The sequence below is a fragment of the Bombus pyrosoma genome, linkage group LG4, assembly GCF_014825855.1.
Source record: "Bombus pyrosoma isolate SC7728 linkage group LG4, ASM1482585v1, whole genome shotgun sequence".
Classification (NCBI taxonomy): domain Eukaryota; kingdom Metazoa; phylum Arthropoda; class Insecta; order Hymenoptera; family Apidae; genus Bombus; species Bombus pyrosoma.
The window spans coordinates 6,630,462-6,645,542 of NC_057773.1; the positions used below are offsets into that span (position 1 = coordinate 6,630,462).

At 38.0% G+C, this 15,081-nt stretch overlaps 1 protein-coding gene across 2 annotated transcripts in view; it reads left to right on the top strand.

The window, feature by feature from the left end:
- LOC122566473 (microtubule-associated protein Jupiter) overlaps positions 1-15,081 on the top strand; it is an 86,453-nt gene that overhangs the window by 647 nt on the left and 70,725 nt on the right. Inside the window, exon 1 of one of the 2 annotated variants that reach the window (XM_043723772.1) lies at positions 2,905-3,090. The exons of the other annotated variant lie outside the window; for it this stretch is intronic. Within the exon in view, the coding sequence (XP_043579707.1) occupies positions 3,050-3,090 (41 nt within the window). The 5' untranslated portion in view covers positions 2,905-3,049. Of the gene's footprint in view, positions 1-2,904; positions 3,091-15,081 lie in introns of those variants that run through there. 2 annotated transcript variants of the gene reach the window in all.

Below are 15,081 nucleotides of genomic sequence, written 5' to 3' on the forward strand. Positions count from 1 at the left end.
TATCTTTTTGTTGTTCAATTGTTAATCATATTTCAAGAGAGTTTAGTAAGTTACTTGCTATTATCAGTGAAACTAATGCGATAAAATTACATATGAAATGTGTATGTGTTATCTGAAGCCACATCCGTTGCGTTTAATATTACTTTAATTTAAACATTTGCTTTCTTTTTATTGCATTACTATTAAAAATATAGTTGTGATCCTCATTTCTTTTTAATGTTATGTAAAATATTACTTGAAAAATATCAAAGTGTTTAATCTTTCTATTATATGAATATATGTAACTTTTTTAAAATAATGATATCATAATCTTCAATTGATTGCTGTTGCGAGGATATGTCCAATTATTTATAGATACAACGCGATATACATATGTATGTGTTTTAACTGTTGCATCTGATAATTACGGAGTCGGTAATAGCTTAAATAAAATAGAGTAGTGGGTACTAAGATGTGGCAATAGATTGCGCTCGCTGCATCATTCATGATGCGAATTTCAAAAAGCTAAAATCCAGTACTTTATAAAATTATTTTTTTAAATAAAAGATTATTTATACGAGTATTTATTTGTTGAAAATATCGTAAGGAAATTTTTCAGATGCATTGATTTGATCAATAATAACGATAAATATAATTGGTACTGCATATCGAAATTGATATGTGAATTTGAATGTGTAAACGTCGGTGTATTTCGAAATTAAATATAACAACGCTAAATTTTGATATAGGATTATGATACTTTTTTACTAAATAAATATTCGTACTATGAATATTATTATTTTGATTCCACTTGGTATATTTATGAATTGCTATAATTAAGAAAGCAGTATATCTTATATAATCTTCTTTTATTTTGAAAGATCTCGGTGAGTAAGTTTTCCCTAACAAGTATCATGTTTCAAGTCCGGCATTTTCATGAAAAAAATCAGCGGTTTACCGCGGATAACGGCTAAATATTGCAAGGCATGTGTCGAATAAAGGGGTGTTTGCTTATCAGTAGAGCTAAAAAAATGTGCATATAGAGTATAAAATGTACGGTTGAATGTTTTTCGAACGAAAGCGTGTTAGAGGCAACGCATTTTCGACAGAATGACCCGTCGTTATTTAGGCTTACCATAATTTATAATTACGTCGAGAGTTTAATAAGTTTACCTCTGCATGATGCTTGAGTGAATGTTTGGAAAGTCAATAGCCGATGATTCGAAGTTATAAGATATCGATGATTGCTTGGAGCAGTGATTTTCAATCTTCAAGCTAAAAGAAATCTGTGCCTATGATTAATTACTTGCATTATAGTTAAGTATTGCTTGTTTTAAAAATATTTACGGCACATTGGTTTCGCGAAAATCGCTGGTCTAGAGTTAGTTTAATAGTTTATATAGTTATTTAGTTTAATAGTGGCAAGCGATCCAATGTCGCACTGTCAAAAAATAGATTGTTTAAAGGATGTGGCCACGGATTGGTGAAAGTAACGATGTCATTTTGGTAGGGGGACTGTGCACTTCTTCAAAACCTTGCGAGAGACAAATTATCTAGAAAAATCTCTAACAAGCAGATATTTTATGTCTGTTACGATACATGGACTGGCTTTAATATGAACCCATAATAATTTCTACGATATAAGACATAGACAGATTAAAATTGCCGGATGCCCGTAATGATAATAACGGAAAACGACGCTTTCGTAAGCAGAAGCTTAATATTTCTTTCTCATATATACAACCCCATATGAATGGATGTTTTCCTTTTTTAGAATTTATTATTTTCCAAATACAATTACTGTATGAGAAACGCTCGTGAATAGTGTCTTTCTTTTGTCGCAAATATTTTCTCGGAACGCATGCGAATAATACGCACACTTTTGAAATACGAGTCACGCTGTTTCAGGCTGACTCACCGGGCGTCGCGTCGTGTAGTTCTTAGCGTGCTGCATAGAGGCGTGTACATTTAGGCTCGGAGCTTCATAATTGCACGGATACGATATTGTATCCACCTTCTGCTCTGTCTCTTTCTGTTTGTTTCTGTCTTTCTCGTATCTTCGCAACGTCCATTTTTATGTCCCCTCGCTAATATGCAGACAGTATGGGACACGATAGGAAAAAAGGATACTCAGAATTGCACGATTACTGGAGATTTTTATTTTTTCTTTTCGTTAATTTTATTTCGTTATTCTATATTCCATTGTTTTAATTTTAGGCGTATTTTAGTTATGAGTAGAGCATCACAATTTTTGTTCTTCCATATTCTTTTATAATGCAGTTGTAAAAGAATAATCCTGGTATCTAAAATGGTCCTAGATTAGAAACGATCGAATCGCCAATCATTTTGAAAACGTATGAATATTAAGCAATCACCTTAAATGTCCAATAAAATATAAGTGGCATCGAATTCAGTGTTTCCATTTACAGTCAAGCGACGCAAGGTATTCTTGCGATGAAGAAAATCCGTAAGGAGCGCGATTCAAAGGATAAATATAACCGTTGTCGCTGGCTAGACCGAAGGAGATAGTCGAAGGGAGTTGTCTCTGTAGATCGTTGCGTCCGTGACTGTGCTTAAGGACATGCCCCTCGAGGCTGTTCGCCGCAGTCTTGCAAGGCGTCGAATAAACCGGCTTAAGGCCTCGTGCACACGTGCACGAGGATCATTTCTCCCTACGCAAGTTCGCGGCTGCGACGCCGTGTTGTCGATCTCTCTACCGTCAGTGGATTTCACGATTGTGCAGAACACGGCACGCTTCCTTTCCTGCTTCTCGACTTTTTGGAGGTGGCGCCTCCTCGTGTAGCCTGCGTTAGTTTCCCTCCGCTTTTCTGTCTGTCGATCTTTCTCCCTCGTGCTTGGTAGTGCGTGCACGCGACAAGGAAAGAAACGGAAGAGGAACCCAAGCCGTGTGCGCCGTGACCCAGCCTGATTGACCCACGTCGTAGACACGTTCGAACGTGCATAACCGGCACGAATTGTCGCGTCGTGACATCGAAACCGCGTGGTCGTGCGATATACCATTCGGAATCTGTAAACCAAGCTTGTTTCATCCGTGATACAGAAAAACAAAATGTGGGCTGGCCAAGACGACACGCAGCGTTTCAAAACCAGGTTCGTGCCACAAACTATCTACTTTTCCATTTCGTGAATTTCCTTCTTGTGTTTTTTCATCGATCGAACTCCATCGATTGTACTCCTTTACTTTATAAGTTTTGACAGCGTATAACCTCGAGAATGCCTTTCTCCTCGGTTGCTGCTCGATCGAGCGACAAGTTCGACGACCTTCTATATAACGATCGAAATTGCAGTTCCGCAAAATGCGATAAAGTCGTTTAGATTATAATGGATTGATGTGTTAGAGTTGGAGCGCGAATTGAACGGCTGGCGCGTTGCGTGTCCCCGCCTGTTGCTTTTCTTGCATGCGCGCTCTCTCTTTCTCTTTCTCTCACTCTGTTTTACCGATCGAATGCATCTTTGTTGAATTTCATCTACGTTCAGTTTCACAGTCCTGCATCTTTGTAGTGGACCAACGGTTCGACAAAACTATTATTCGGCACATCTGCCCGATGTTTTGTGTTCCGGGGTACGGATACCTGCTTCCGTGATTTCGATCGACATATGTTTCGTACGTTTTCGAATAGAACAAACGGCCACCGTTTACCTTTTCGTGTCATGCTAACACGCTGTTATGGCGGTTTAATTGCATTGGTCGAAGTTTAATTCATTTATACGCGTTAGGAATTATTTTCATTAAAATGACGCGTACGAGCAATGTGGAAATATAGTTAGGGTTCTAGATAGTGCTATCATTTATACAGACAGTTTTGGGAAACAAAAGATTCACATTTTATTAAATGATCATTCAATAAAATGGATCCAATATGGCCGCCACCCTTATTTGTAAGGGATGTTACGAAAGAAATAGCTTCTTCTATTTAATACGTTTTATACTAAAATTTTGTCCCTTTCATAAAATTTTAAGTTGTGCCCATAAGAAGGTTAATCCGCATTCATTACTGCATATAAAAATAAATATTCTCAAATCTGCTAATTGTTCAACAATTTTATTACTCGTAATTTCTTAATCAAGATCGTTCTCATGGAAGCTTTTTTCGATTACCATGAAAGATCGTGACAAACGAGATTTCCTGGCGGGACAAATTTCGATGTTAATCGGGCAGCGACTCAAGGAGAACAGGAATTTCGAAGCCTGCAATCTAGTTTCTATTTCTGCGAGACGTTCGCGAGGAACAAGAACGTTAGACGCACCGTTTCTAGGCACGAAACAGTACAAAGGTTAATGCCAGTGTAATGAGAGCAACGAGTTACAGGGCAAACGTACACCTCCCTCCCGCCTCCCTTATATAAGCTCGCAGAGTCACGCGAGTTTCAAGTTCAGAATTTCAAATTTCTCGCTCCAAGAGTCGTAGAGGACGGTTTCTTTTTTAAACTATCTTGAAGATGGTGTAGAGGAGAAAGAAAAATAAATAAAGGAAGTAATGGAGGACTATAGCGCATACAGTGTAGAGTTCTTACGTTTCCATGAATGTGTGAGTCATTGCGGTCGATAGGAAAGCAAATACAATAATATACTGGGTACATTTATATTGCATTCATATCAGACTTGTATCAGTAATGGTGGGAATACTTTAAAATAGAAATGTAGATATAGTGTAAACGTCACGTTTCATACATCTGATTTTTATTTTATAAGTATTTTATTTATAAGTATTATGGATTTTTTGTTGCATGACATTCTAATTTTATTTTTGTTCATAGAACACAGTATGAAAAATTTTATGCAGAAAAGCTTGTATCACTCTGTATATCAAATAATCAATACCATTGAGAATATTAATACTAGAATAGCTACTCTTTAACATTATATTTAAATATACTATAATGTAGGTGATTATAATTAAAATGGTATGATATGAAATAATCATATTTCAAGATAGAGAACACTATGTGCAGTATTAATCATTTAGAACGCATGTAACTTGTTTTATATGAGAGATAATATACTTCAGAAAATTCCTTATTATTCTATACAATAATTGACAAATGTCTTGATAATTGCTAGATGATACGCAGATTCTATTTATGAGCTATTTAAATCATATATTGCTATATGTATTTGAAAGTTGTTCAGCCTTTTCTCTCTTTCTTTCTCGTGTTCCATGATTGTATTGTAATACAATTATTCGTACATTGTACAAAGAGGTACTAGAGGCGAGGTGACTGTGACACGGTTCACTTTGTCGTGTGGGTAGAACTCGTTTTTAAACAAGACCCCATGCCGTACATTCATGTGACCGGATTTCACTGAATATCATATCGAACATTCGTGAATAAGTCTCGCGCTGTGTGCAGCTTGTGCACGTATCTGCTGATTTTATGCGTGTCTGATCCTACAGAGAGGAGTGTCTATCGCGTAAACAGCTCGTATGATTGCGACTGCTCTTGAAACAGAGAATGTTTCAAAAATACTTTTATCGTAATTTTGTTTGACCAGTTCTTAGTAGAGTTCCATAATTCCTAAAAATCGATGCAAGTCAGGACTGAAAGTAAAATTGAGGGGGAATTTATAGTTTCTAAGTATCGGGGCAACCAAGAATTAAAAGTAAAATTTTGTTTCAAAAGAAATTGATGGGTGACTCTATACCAAAGATTGTTACTTATGGTTTCATAAATGATTCTATTCCAATAGTTTCGTGGATTATTGTACCAAATTTGATAAAGGATACTTTGCTCATATTATCGCTCTTCGAAATTTCTTCCATAGATATAAAAACATACAATTATTTTGATGTAAAGCTTTCAGTGAGATATTACAGCTTTTTGATGAGACTGGAGTAGATCAGAATTGGAAGTAAAGTCTAAGGAAGTCCAGCATTCGCTCTAAAAGAGATTCATAAGTGAATGCTTCAAAAATCCTTAAAATCTAAAGATTATTCGTATTTTAATCAATCATCGAAAAATGTCATGACACGAATCTGTTGCAAAAATGTCGTAATCCAAAGACACCATTATATCGTTCTATCATATCATTTTCTTTCAAAACTTCCTACAGCCATAATTAATATTTCTTTTAAATACTAAACCAATAATTAGTTTTATATGAATGTTCCACTTTTTCTCTTGCTTAATACGAATTTCCTAGTCTGACTAATCTTTATCTACCAATCTGAATCCGCTAATCTCAAGCTACATTTAATACTCCCACAGTAATCTCGCGCTTGACAGATAGAGATACGGTCTCGCAGACATCGACGCGTAAATCAAGCGTCATTGCACACCGGTGTATATCTTCTCGTTACCGACATTCATCCGTGTCTCGATGGATTGAACGCAGGCGACTTATTTACTCTGGCGCGAAAGACACCGAGGCTGGTCGTTAAGTCCGTTAACGAGTCAGACCCGACTATTTCACCGCGCTATCGGACGTCGACCCTTCTGTGCCTTGCTCGTTTTTCGATTCGCCAATTTTTCCCCCGCTTTCCTTCGCGCGCTCTCTCTCTCTTTCTCTCTGTCTCTTCCTCACTCTCTCTGTTTCCCTTTCGTCTAATTGCTGTCAATTTTCTAGGGAAGGGCCACTCGAACCGGCCGACGGTCATTCGAGATAATAAGTCACCATTCTTGTGGTGACTCGCGTGGGCGTTTCGCGCGACCATTCTCGTTCTTTCTTGTCTAGACGGCGAAAGATCGTCTTATCTCGTGGTCGTTGCTTCAAGGCACACAAGGAATTCCGCGTTGATCTTCGAACTCAACCCCAACGTTCTCGTACTTTATTCGTCAAGATCGTGGAGAGCACAGGACGTTGATAATGAAGAGATATTCCGAGAGCGGTACACGCCGATAGGATCTATGTCGCGTTCTGCGGCAATCGACGGAGTCGTAGAAGGAATTGTCGAGCGGAGACATCGTTTTAATGGACGTAGAAATTATCGTGTGTGCCGAGGGGAGTATAATTTATGGCAAAACCCCGCGGGTTCATAACACTAGCTGAGAAACCGGGCCTTCTGCTCGTTTGTTTTGAAGATGCGCTCGTGGGATATCTTAGATGAGTATTGGATGGGGCGCAGAGCTTGCCGCGTAATTGATAGCAGCTTCCGAATATCAGATTTCAAGGAATCGACGTTGATGTTTCCCATTTAGAAATGTCGAATCTTCGAGTCTCTAAACGTTCGAAATTTCGAATTTTCCGATTCTCAAAGATCAGGCTGTCGTATTTTCAGAATCTGAAATTCCAATGTCTCAAAATTTCAAATCTTCGAATATTCAGAACTTCAGGATTCCAATCTTCGAATTACAAAATTGTCCTATCTCAGAATCTCGATCCCCAAATTGAAGCTTCTGATTTTTCAATCCTCAAACTCTCAAAGTCTAACCATTAAAATCTTCAAAACATTCGAAACCGTAATTACGGAACCGTAAAATTGTTCTAATTCCAAATAATTCAAACTTTCGATATCTAGTTACAAAACTTGCCTTGCAATTTGCAAAGTAAACCTAGTGCTCGTATATCAGGCTATCCACATGTTTAATTTTCCAATTACTCTCATCAGCCGAATTCCCATGACAGCGAGACTTCTCCGAAACGTTAATGCACTTTCCCCACGAATTATGGCGATCTGCCACGTATACAACATTACGTGCGTGTCTTACCGATCGCATGCACGCGCGCACGCGGCAGATGAATGAAAACGATTTCCATTCATTTCCATGATTTTTCATTATAGGCGTTTATTCTTATTCCGTTCCCAGGGTGTGTCGCGTTTTATTCGATACATAGCAGCCGGAGCCGTGTTGTACTCGCGACGCGACGCGCGTCGCACACGCATCCGCGTAAAATGCGACACACGGGGTACACGGTGTGTTCGTCGGTGTCCTGTTGCAGTGGGAACGTCGCTTTTCTCTGGCGACTCGTTTCACCGATCCTCTGCGCCATTCTCGTGTTCCGTTCTCTCATTCGACCGGTTTTAAAAGCCTGCCAACGTTGTCACGAATTATGTATACCGAATTTCTTTGCGCGAAATTTGTAGGTTAGTATCCTTTAGTATCTCGTGTACTGAAATTATTTAGCTGAAAGCTGAATAGAGGTTAATTGGATCTGGGGATAATGACCTTATAATGGAAGAGAGGGAATTGAAGTTAATTCCTCGTCTTAATGAGTTGTAGCTCTTTCTTCAGTTTGCTCGAGTTTATGAATGAAGATAAGTGGAGAGTTAGTGATTTTTTTTAAGCAGGGTGAAGTGATTCTTTGATCTTTGGTAATTGGACAATTTTTGTCTCATTCATAATCCTTTACTATGTATCGCGTGCCTTGGGAATATATTACGTTACCCAGATTTATATGTATACGAATCTTTTGCCCAAAGTTTTCCAACATGCTACTTCACATTATGCTCGATCTTCCCTTTAGACATAAAAATAGTAACATAGAAGCCAATATATCAGAACACGTGTAAAATTCTATTTCAGAGAGTCACACGTTCAGACTGTAAAAATTATTTGCCAAGATAGAAGTATTTTTACTTCAATTCACAAAATCAATAAGACTCGCCTTGATTAATCTGTTGCCCCTACAGTATTTCGATAAAGAAAAAAAAATTGTGCATAACCACCATCAACCGATCGTTTGTTATTTTTCATGATGAATATACACATTGTTTTCGATTCAGCGAAACCATCACAAGATAGCGAAAGCTTGCGTGTCGCGTCGCGTCGCGAATATCAAACGGGTATGTCTCATCGGTTTAAAGGCCCATTGTGGCCGAACAAAGCGGCAATGGCCGAGAAAGAGGAAGAGAGAGCGAGAAAGAGAGGAAGCGAAACGAGGGATAAATCGAGCTTCGTTTAATGACACCTGTCGTTAACGTTCTATTGAAAATAAGGAAGTCATAGTTGTGTCCGAAGGTTGATGCGATTTCTTCCTGCTTGCTCTTGTCCTCATTTTTCGATGTCATTAAAAAGAAAAAAAAAAAGAAAAGAATGAATTCAATCTTCTGAAGTAACGAGAAAGATGATATGAAAGGTTTCATTTCGTACGAACGCATTTGTACTCTTTGTATCTTTTCTCATTTTTCACGCGAAAGCCTTTCTATTTGTTGTACGGTCAGTGTATTCTACCTTTTGAAGAGTATTAAGTCTTGCCTCCGGTACGTTTCGCTGTCGTAATTATCTTCGATAATTGTGCCGAGATATCAAGCGTATGTTCGTTTCCCAGATTTTTCTAATTTCTTCAATTTCGTCGATCTATTGTGCTCACTGGGAAGAACGATAGTTATGAAGAGATTTTAAGCGAATTCTCTTGATAAATTTATAGCGATATGTTATCGACACGTTTCACTGACCGTTCGTAGTAACCATAGTAGACTGAAATATACGTTCACATTATTGAAAATTGTTTAGCGCATGAAATTTATCTTATAAGAAATTTAAAACATTTTGTAAAGCTTTGACCATCGTGTCGGTCGACTTGTTAAATAAAATAGTTAGATTAATTTTGTATACCACAGTGATATCAGAAATAAAATCACCGACAATCTGAGAAATAAAGTATATGCACGTAAAAATACCTAAACCACGACCATGATCGTATGTTAAACTTTGAACAGCAGACTAAAGTTCCACTCGAATCAAGCATTGAAGGGTTAATCGCGTATCTATTTGAAGACGTTTAAGAATAGAAAGGACCTGACAAATGATTCATTGCTAATGCTCGCTATAGAGAACAATGCAGATCAACTGGTCCCCATTCGCGCGGACATTGAGGCTGCTTATCAGCCGTGATTGCATTCAATTCGACACGCCGCGCCGTTACGACGGCTGCCAAGTACCTGCTCGTGAACGAATTCTCTAATAACGTCAGCTTGAGAGAGTCGTCCGTGGTGGGCCTTCGATGGAAAGTATAGCGTGATACCTGCGTGGCGCATGCAAATCCAAGATTTAATATTCCATCTGAAGGGCCTGGGCGTGTGTTCACGCGTTAGCACGTAAACGCGTGATCGACCATACATTTCTTAGAACAAATAGTTTTCCCTCGCGTGGACGAGCTTTCACATCGGCGAACGTTCTTCATTCGGCTCTTTATTGTTCTATTCGATGAAAATGAGCGGAGAAAACGATTCTATTCTATCTCTGACGTGGTTATACAAATGAAATTTTGATCTGTTTATATGGATTCTTTCGTGTCCTAATTCCCTTTTTCTCTTAATAAGAAGATCTGTTATGTTTTAAGAGAAATTTCACTCGATACTTTTTAGTACTTCTCGATATTTCGACACTACTTCAGAAATATTAGCAACGGTAACGATTTTTCCAAGTATTCTTCAAACTTAAGACTTATATGTAAGAAAGAAAATATAGATAGAAAAATACAATTGGATCGAAAATGATTCAAAGCATTGGTACACGTTCGCTGCTCATTGAATCTTCATTATATGATAAATAATATTTGCGTAGAACGCAATATTTTATGCGAATTATTACGAACTTCTGTTTCATATTACTTGCTGATTTTTAGATTAAATTCCACATTGAATTTGGTATCGAACACGTTATATGTATATTATATATGTAAAACTATGCGAAGAATTGGATTCGTGAACTTGTTTTAAAAGTACGAAATAGAGATCGTGTTCGCGTTCTGTGAAATGCACTGCAGAATGCGTGGCTTTTTGTCGAGTGATCGTAGGTAATTAAAGAGGGTGTGGCCGAATTCACGGTGAAACCGATTTCTTGGGCGAAGGTAGATTAGAAACGTGAAGTGAAATTTGCAATACGTGCTGTATATCGGAAAAATTTGTTTTTTATTAAATTTTTGAGAAAATACTCCTTTAAAGAAAATCACTTGTCTACTGAAAATGTACGTACAGATCCTAATCTGATATTAATTATCGCCTTAGAAACGCGAAGTGAAACTTATAATAAGATTTGTGTATCGATAAGATCAATTTTTTCGTCGAATTTCCGAGAAAATAGTCCTTTGTACGAATTCATTTCTCCACTGAAAATGAGTTTAGAGACAACAAAGTTCCTCTTTTTTATAATAATTCCAATCTAATGTTAATTATTAAATTAGAAATTTATTTTCCGAAAATAATAAAAATAAAAAATCTCTGTTAAATATTAAATATGCCGTAAAGTAGCTTCGCGAACGAATTGTTCCTTTTCCAAAATTGCTGCTACAGTTCCTTCGACTGCTAATAAAAAACTGACTGACCAATCGTCGTTGAATGCTTACAGAATCCTCTTGATTTACCATCGTAATCCTCTCTGACGCTTGAGAAATCCCGTCCCATGTTTCTTGCCCTTCGTTCTCCTTCGACTCGATTCTGACTCGAATAGCGAGCGAAGAAAAAGAAAAAAAAAAGAACAAGAAGAAATTGTAGAAAAATCGAAAGTACTCGCGAGATCTTGGCGCAAAACCTAATGCATCTTGATTGCAACGAGACAAAACTTACAGCTGGAGTACTGTTCCAGGGATGGACAAGGAGCTTTTTCTTTCGCTCGTTTGCTGTCGTTGATTTATTTCAATGCTCAACTGCGTCTCTTTCTACCAGGTAAAATTAGAGGAAAATATCGGCTGATCGGCTTCCACAACTCCTCGTAAACCAATATCTCTGTTTTGCTGTTGACGGTTTTGCTCGGCGTCATTACCGGAATACGTCTATCCGGGGGTTGTTGCGTTTTTCCTCGCAGCAATCACCGTGATAATGTCTGTATCGCTGAAGGAATGTTATTGCTGCTAGTCTCGCTTCCATTTCATTTCTCCGAGCAACCGCTTTCGTTCTTCTTCTCGTTCCACGAAGTACAGGGTCTCGATGAAATTTTCAAATAAAGTTTATATGTTATGGTCGATTGCTTGACTCTTCATTCACAACTTAATTCGTTGCTTGGTTTTCTACCCTTTTGCGATGAATTGTCCTTTTAACAGTGAACTCATTAATATAATAACGCAGGCTATAATAGAAGAAAATGGACGAAAAAAATATATTAATTTTTTAAATGGAATATCTAGTTCCACCCGTGATGGGATTTTAATACACCAAAGGTATGTAGATTAGAAACGTGGTGAAGTTTTTAAACACATATAAAGTAGTCAACGTGTATATATCGAATACCAGAACGAAACATCATGCAGATTCCATAAATATCTGCTAAATTGTAATTTCCATTTTGGGTCATATAGACTCGAGAACAGTAGGGCTAATAGCAATTGCCTAATGTCCGACATCCCGGTACTTAAATTTGTCTCGGCTCTTAGACAGTCGTTCGACCAATTCTACACGCTCAACCGACTGCATAAATTGATAATCCTTATCGTACACGAGACGTCACTGGATGTTCTCTCGTGTTCTTTCGAACGGCTTACTCCTCGACGTCGCGTCATGTTCGATCGAAGCCACAGATACTTCAAGCCTAATTATTTCCACACAAATAAAGGACACGAGACGACGAATTAAACGTTACATTATCCGATCACGTGTTCTGGATCGTCTTTAGCCAATGGTACACATCGGTTCGAACGTTTCCTGTTCCGCGAGGCCTCAAAATATCGAGCACCGGCTGCACCGTTCAATTCCTAGAGAGTATTTATCGTTACGAGCGTTACGGCCGTACCGATTGTCGGTGGATAAAGCGTAGACCACACAGGGTAGCCTAGGACAACGTTGTATTCTGATCTCTGCGCTCGTTGCAAAACATCGCGTTAACGTTCAACTGAGAAACGACCACACAGTGCGATTCGAGTTTCTTTGATCTGACTATAGGATGTTTCAAAATCGCAGATCGATAGATAAAGTAAAGAATGAGAGGGATGAATGGAAGGAATATTTTTTATTTAATAAACACACGTTTGATTTTGTCTTCTTTTCTCATAATAGAGCCTTGAATCTTCAGCTGGATAAATTTTGGGATTATGTTACGCGTTGAAAATTCCTTGCGTGAGGATTTTGCAAGACTTGGAATAAGATATTACGTAGTTTGGTATGCGATATATAATAAATTCAGCAATAAAACATTGAGAGTATAAATTTCGAAACTCTAGCGATAGGTAATTTGTTGTACATTAGAATTTCCAAATGACGGTTTTGTAAAGTTTGAAATAAGAAATTGTATATTGCATTGCTGATATGCAATATGTAATAAATCTAAGTAGATTTCTTACTCGAATCTTCGGTTAAATTTATGGGAAATAGTCGGTGTATATGGTGGGTTGTTAGTACGCAGGCGACGGAGATTCACATTTTTTATCATTATGTTGCATACCTGTTTTCTGCAGGATACCCCGGGTCTTTGGAATTTATTCCCCTGTCCAATGTATACGCTAATCATATGCAAAGTTTAAAAAATTGCAAGTTCAAGTAATTCTTTTTTCTTTTACAGCTGATACATTATCGAGAACAGAGTGTTTATTAGACAGAAAATATTTCCTTCGTCATTTCCTATCACTGTCTGTAGCTTTGAAGCACGCAGTATTCGCGGGAACAGGAACACAGAGAACATTAACCTGTCGGTGAATTGTCCATTCGAGAGCACGCCTTAAATTTTCTCGCTGAAAGTGGAACGAATCTCGGCCGATGTCATTCCGAGAAGCTGATTTTATCCGTGGCAATAATCGTAGGATTTTATGGGTTTCTTATTTCGATGATCGATCAACTTCCACGCTGTCAGCAGACTGTGTGGTTGTAGCTTTACACTGGCAGATCACGAACTCGTGAAAAAGAACGTATCTATTGGCTCGGTTGCTCATCGATAATTTTCATCGTAAATCAAGGGTTGCTTTTCTCGTCTCTATCTTTCAAATCTTCTGTCTTTTCCACGATGTTGTTGTTAGAAACATTTCAAACTCGTTTTCTTCCGAATAAAATTCTGCGTTCGGCCAGGAAGAACACGCCTTCTTTCTGACCATGATGTTACAGTAATAAATAGTCCGCGTTGACTCGGATAGGTACTAAAAAGTTATAAAGCAGAGATTAACATCTTCGTTTCCTGCATTTTCTTTCCCTGATATCCGCGCCATTGCTTCCTGCGCTGTTCCATCTTCTCTTTTACGTTTTTCTCGATATCCCAGTTTAGCTCCATTTTCTGCCCCTTCGTCTCGGTCCATTTTGTGTTTTTCTTGTCTTACGATTACCTCGCTTTTTAATTTGGCCGCACGATCCCGCGTTAATTGCGCGCCTGCGCACTAGCGAGCGAAAAGAAGCGGAAGAGAAGAAGGATGCGGGCCGGAATCATGCTTCGGTGTGCACACTATTTTTCGCAGTTTCCTTGGCCTACCGATCCTACCAGCTCCTCGCCAGGGGAACTATAATTCACGATGGAAATTAAAGCATGTGGAAACACTCACGGAATACCTCTCCTCCGATGCATCTCGTGATCTTTTTAATCGGCGAAAAAAAAGAACGTGGCCAAGCGGTTTTCTCTCCAACCTGACACACATTTCGATCTTCTTTCATGTTTATGCATCAAACGTTCAACCTTTGGGCACCATTTTCGAGAGGAAGAGAAACTTAAGATTTGTAATTATCTTGATACCTTCATGGACGGTCCGAACCCGCTTTCATGTTGCATTCCACTGAGATTTTTCATATTTTATATATTCTGTACGTTTTTACACCTTTAAATTCTCCATAAATCCATGAACAGTTTACTTTACCTAGTTATCAATATATTTCATCGAAATATATATAAAAAATGTACATAGGAACGAACTTAAATTAAAAATTTCGAGTTTAAAAAACGTGTAAAAGACTGTTATTGATTCCACGATTTCTCACTTCAGTTATACATATATTTTCCTAAAACGTTAAAAATCTTCGTTTTTTAAAACGAGAGCAAAATGTATGAAATGTACAGATTGAAGGATTGCAGCGAAGTTAACAATACCCTTCAAATGTACACGTACAACTTTCTTCCCAGTTATTATATCAGCAATAACTCAAAAAGATATGTTCCATTACCCTTTACCTTTTTCGTTCAAGTGACTGACCCCCCTTGGCACATTCGCACATTTACCTATTCCATTAAAACTCCCCTGTATATAAGAAACCATGGTATAATGCACACGCCCTCGCGTGAACTCGGCTAACGTAT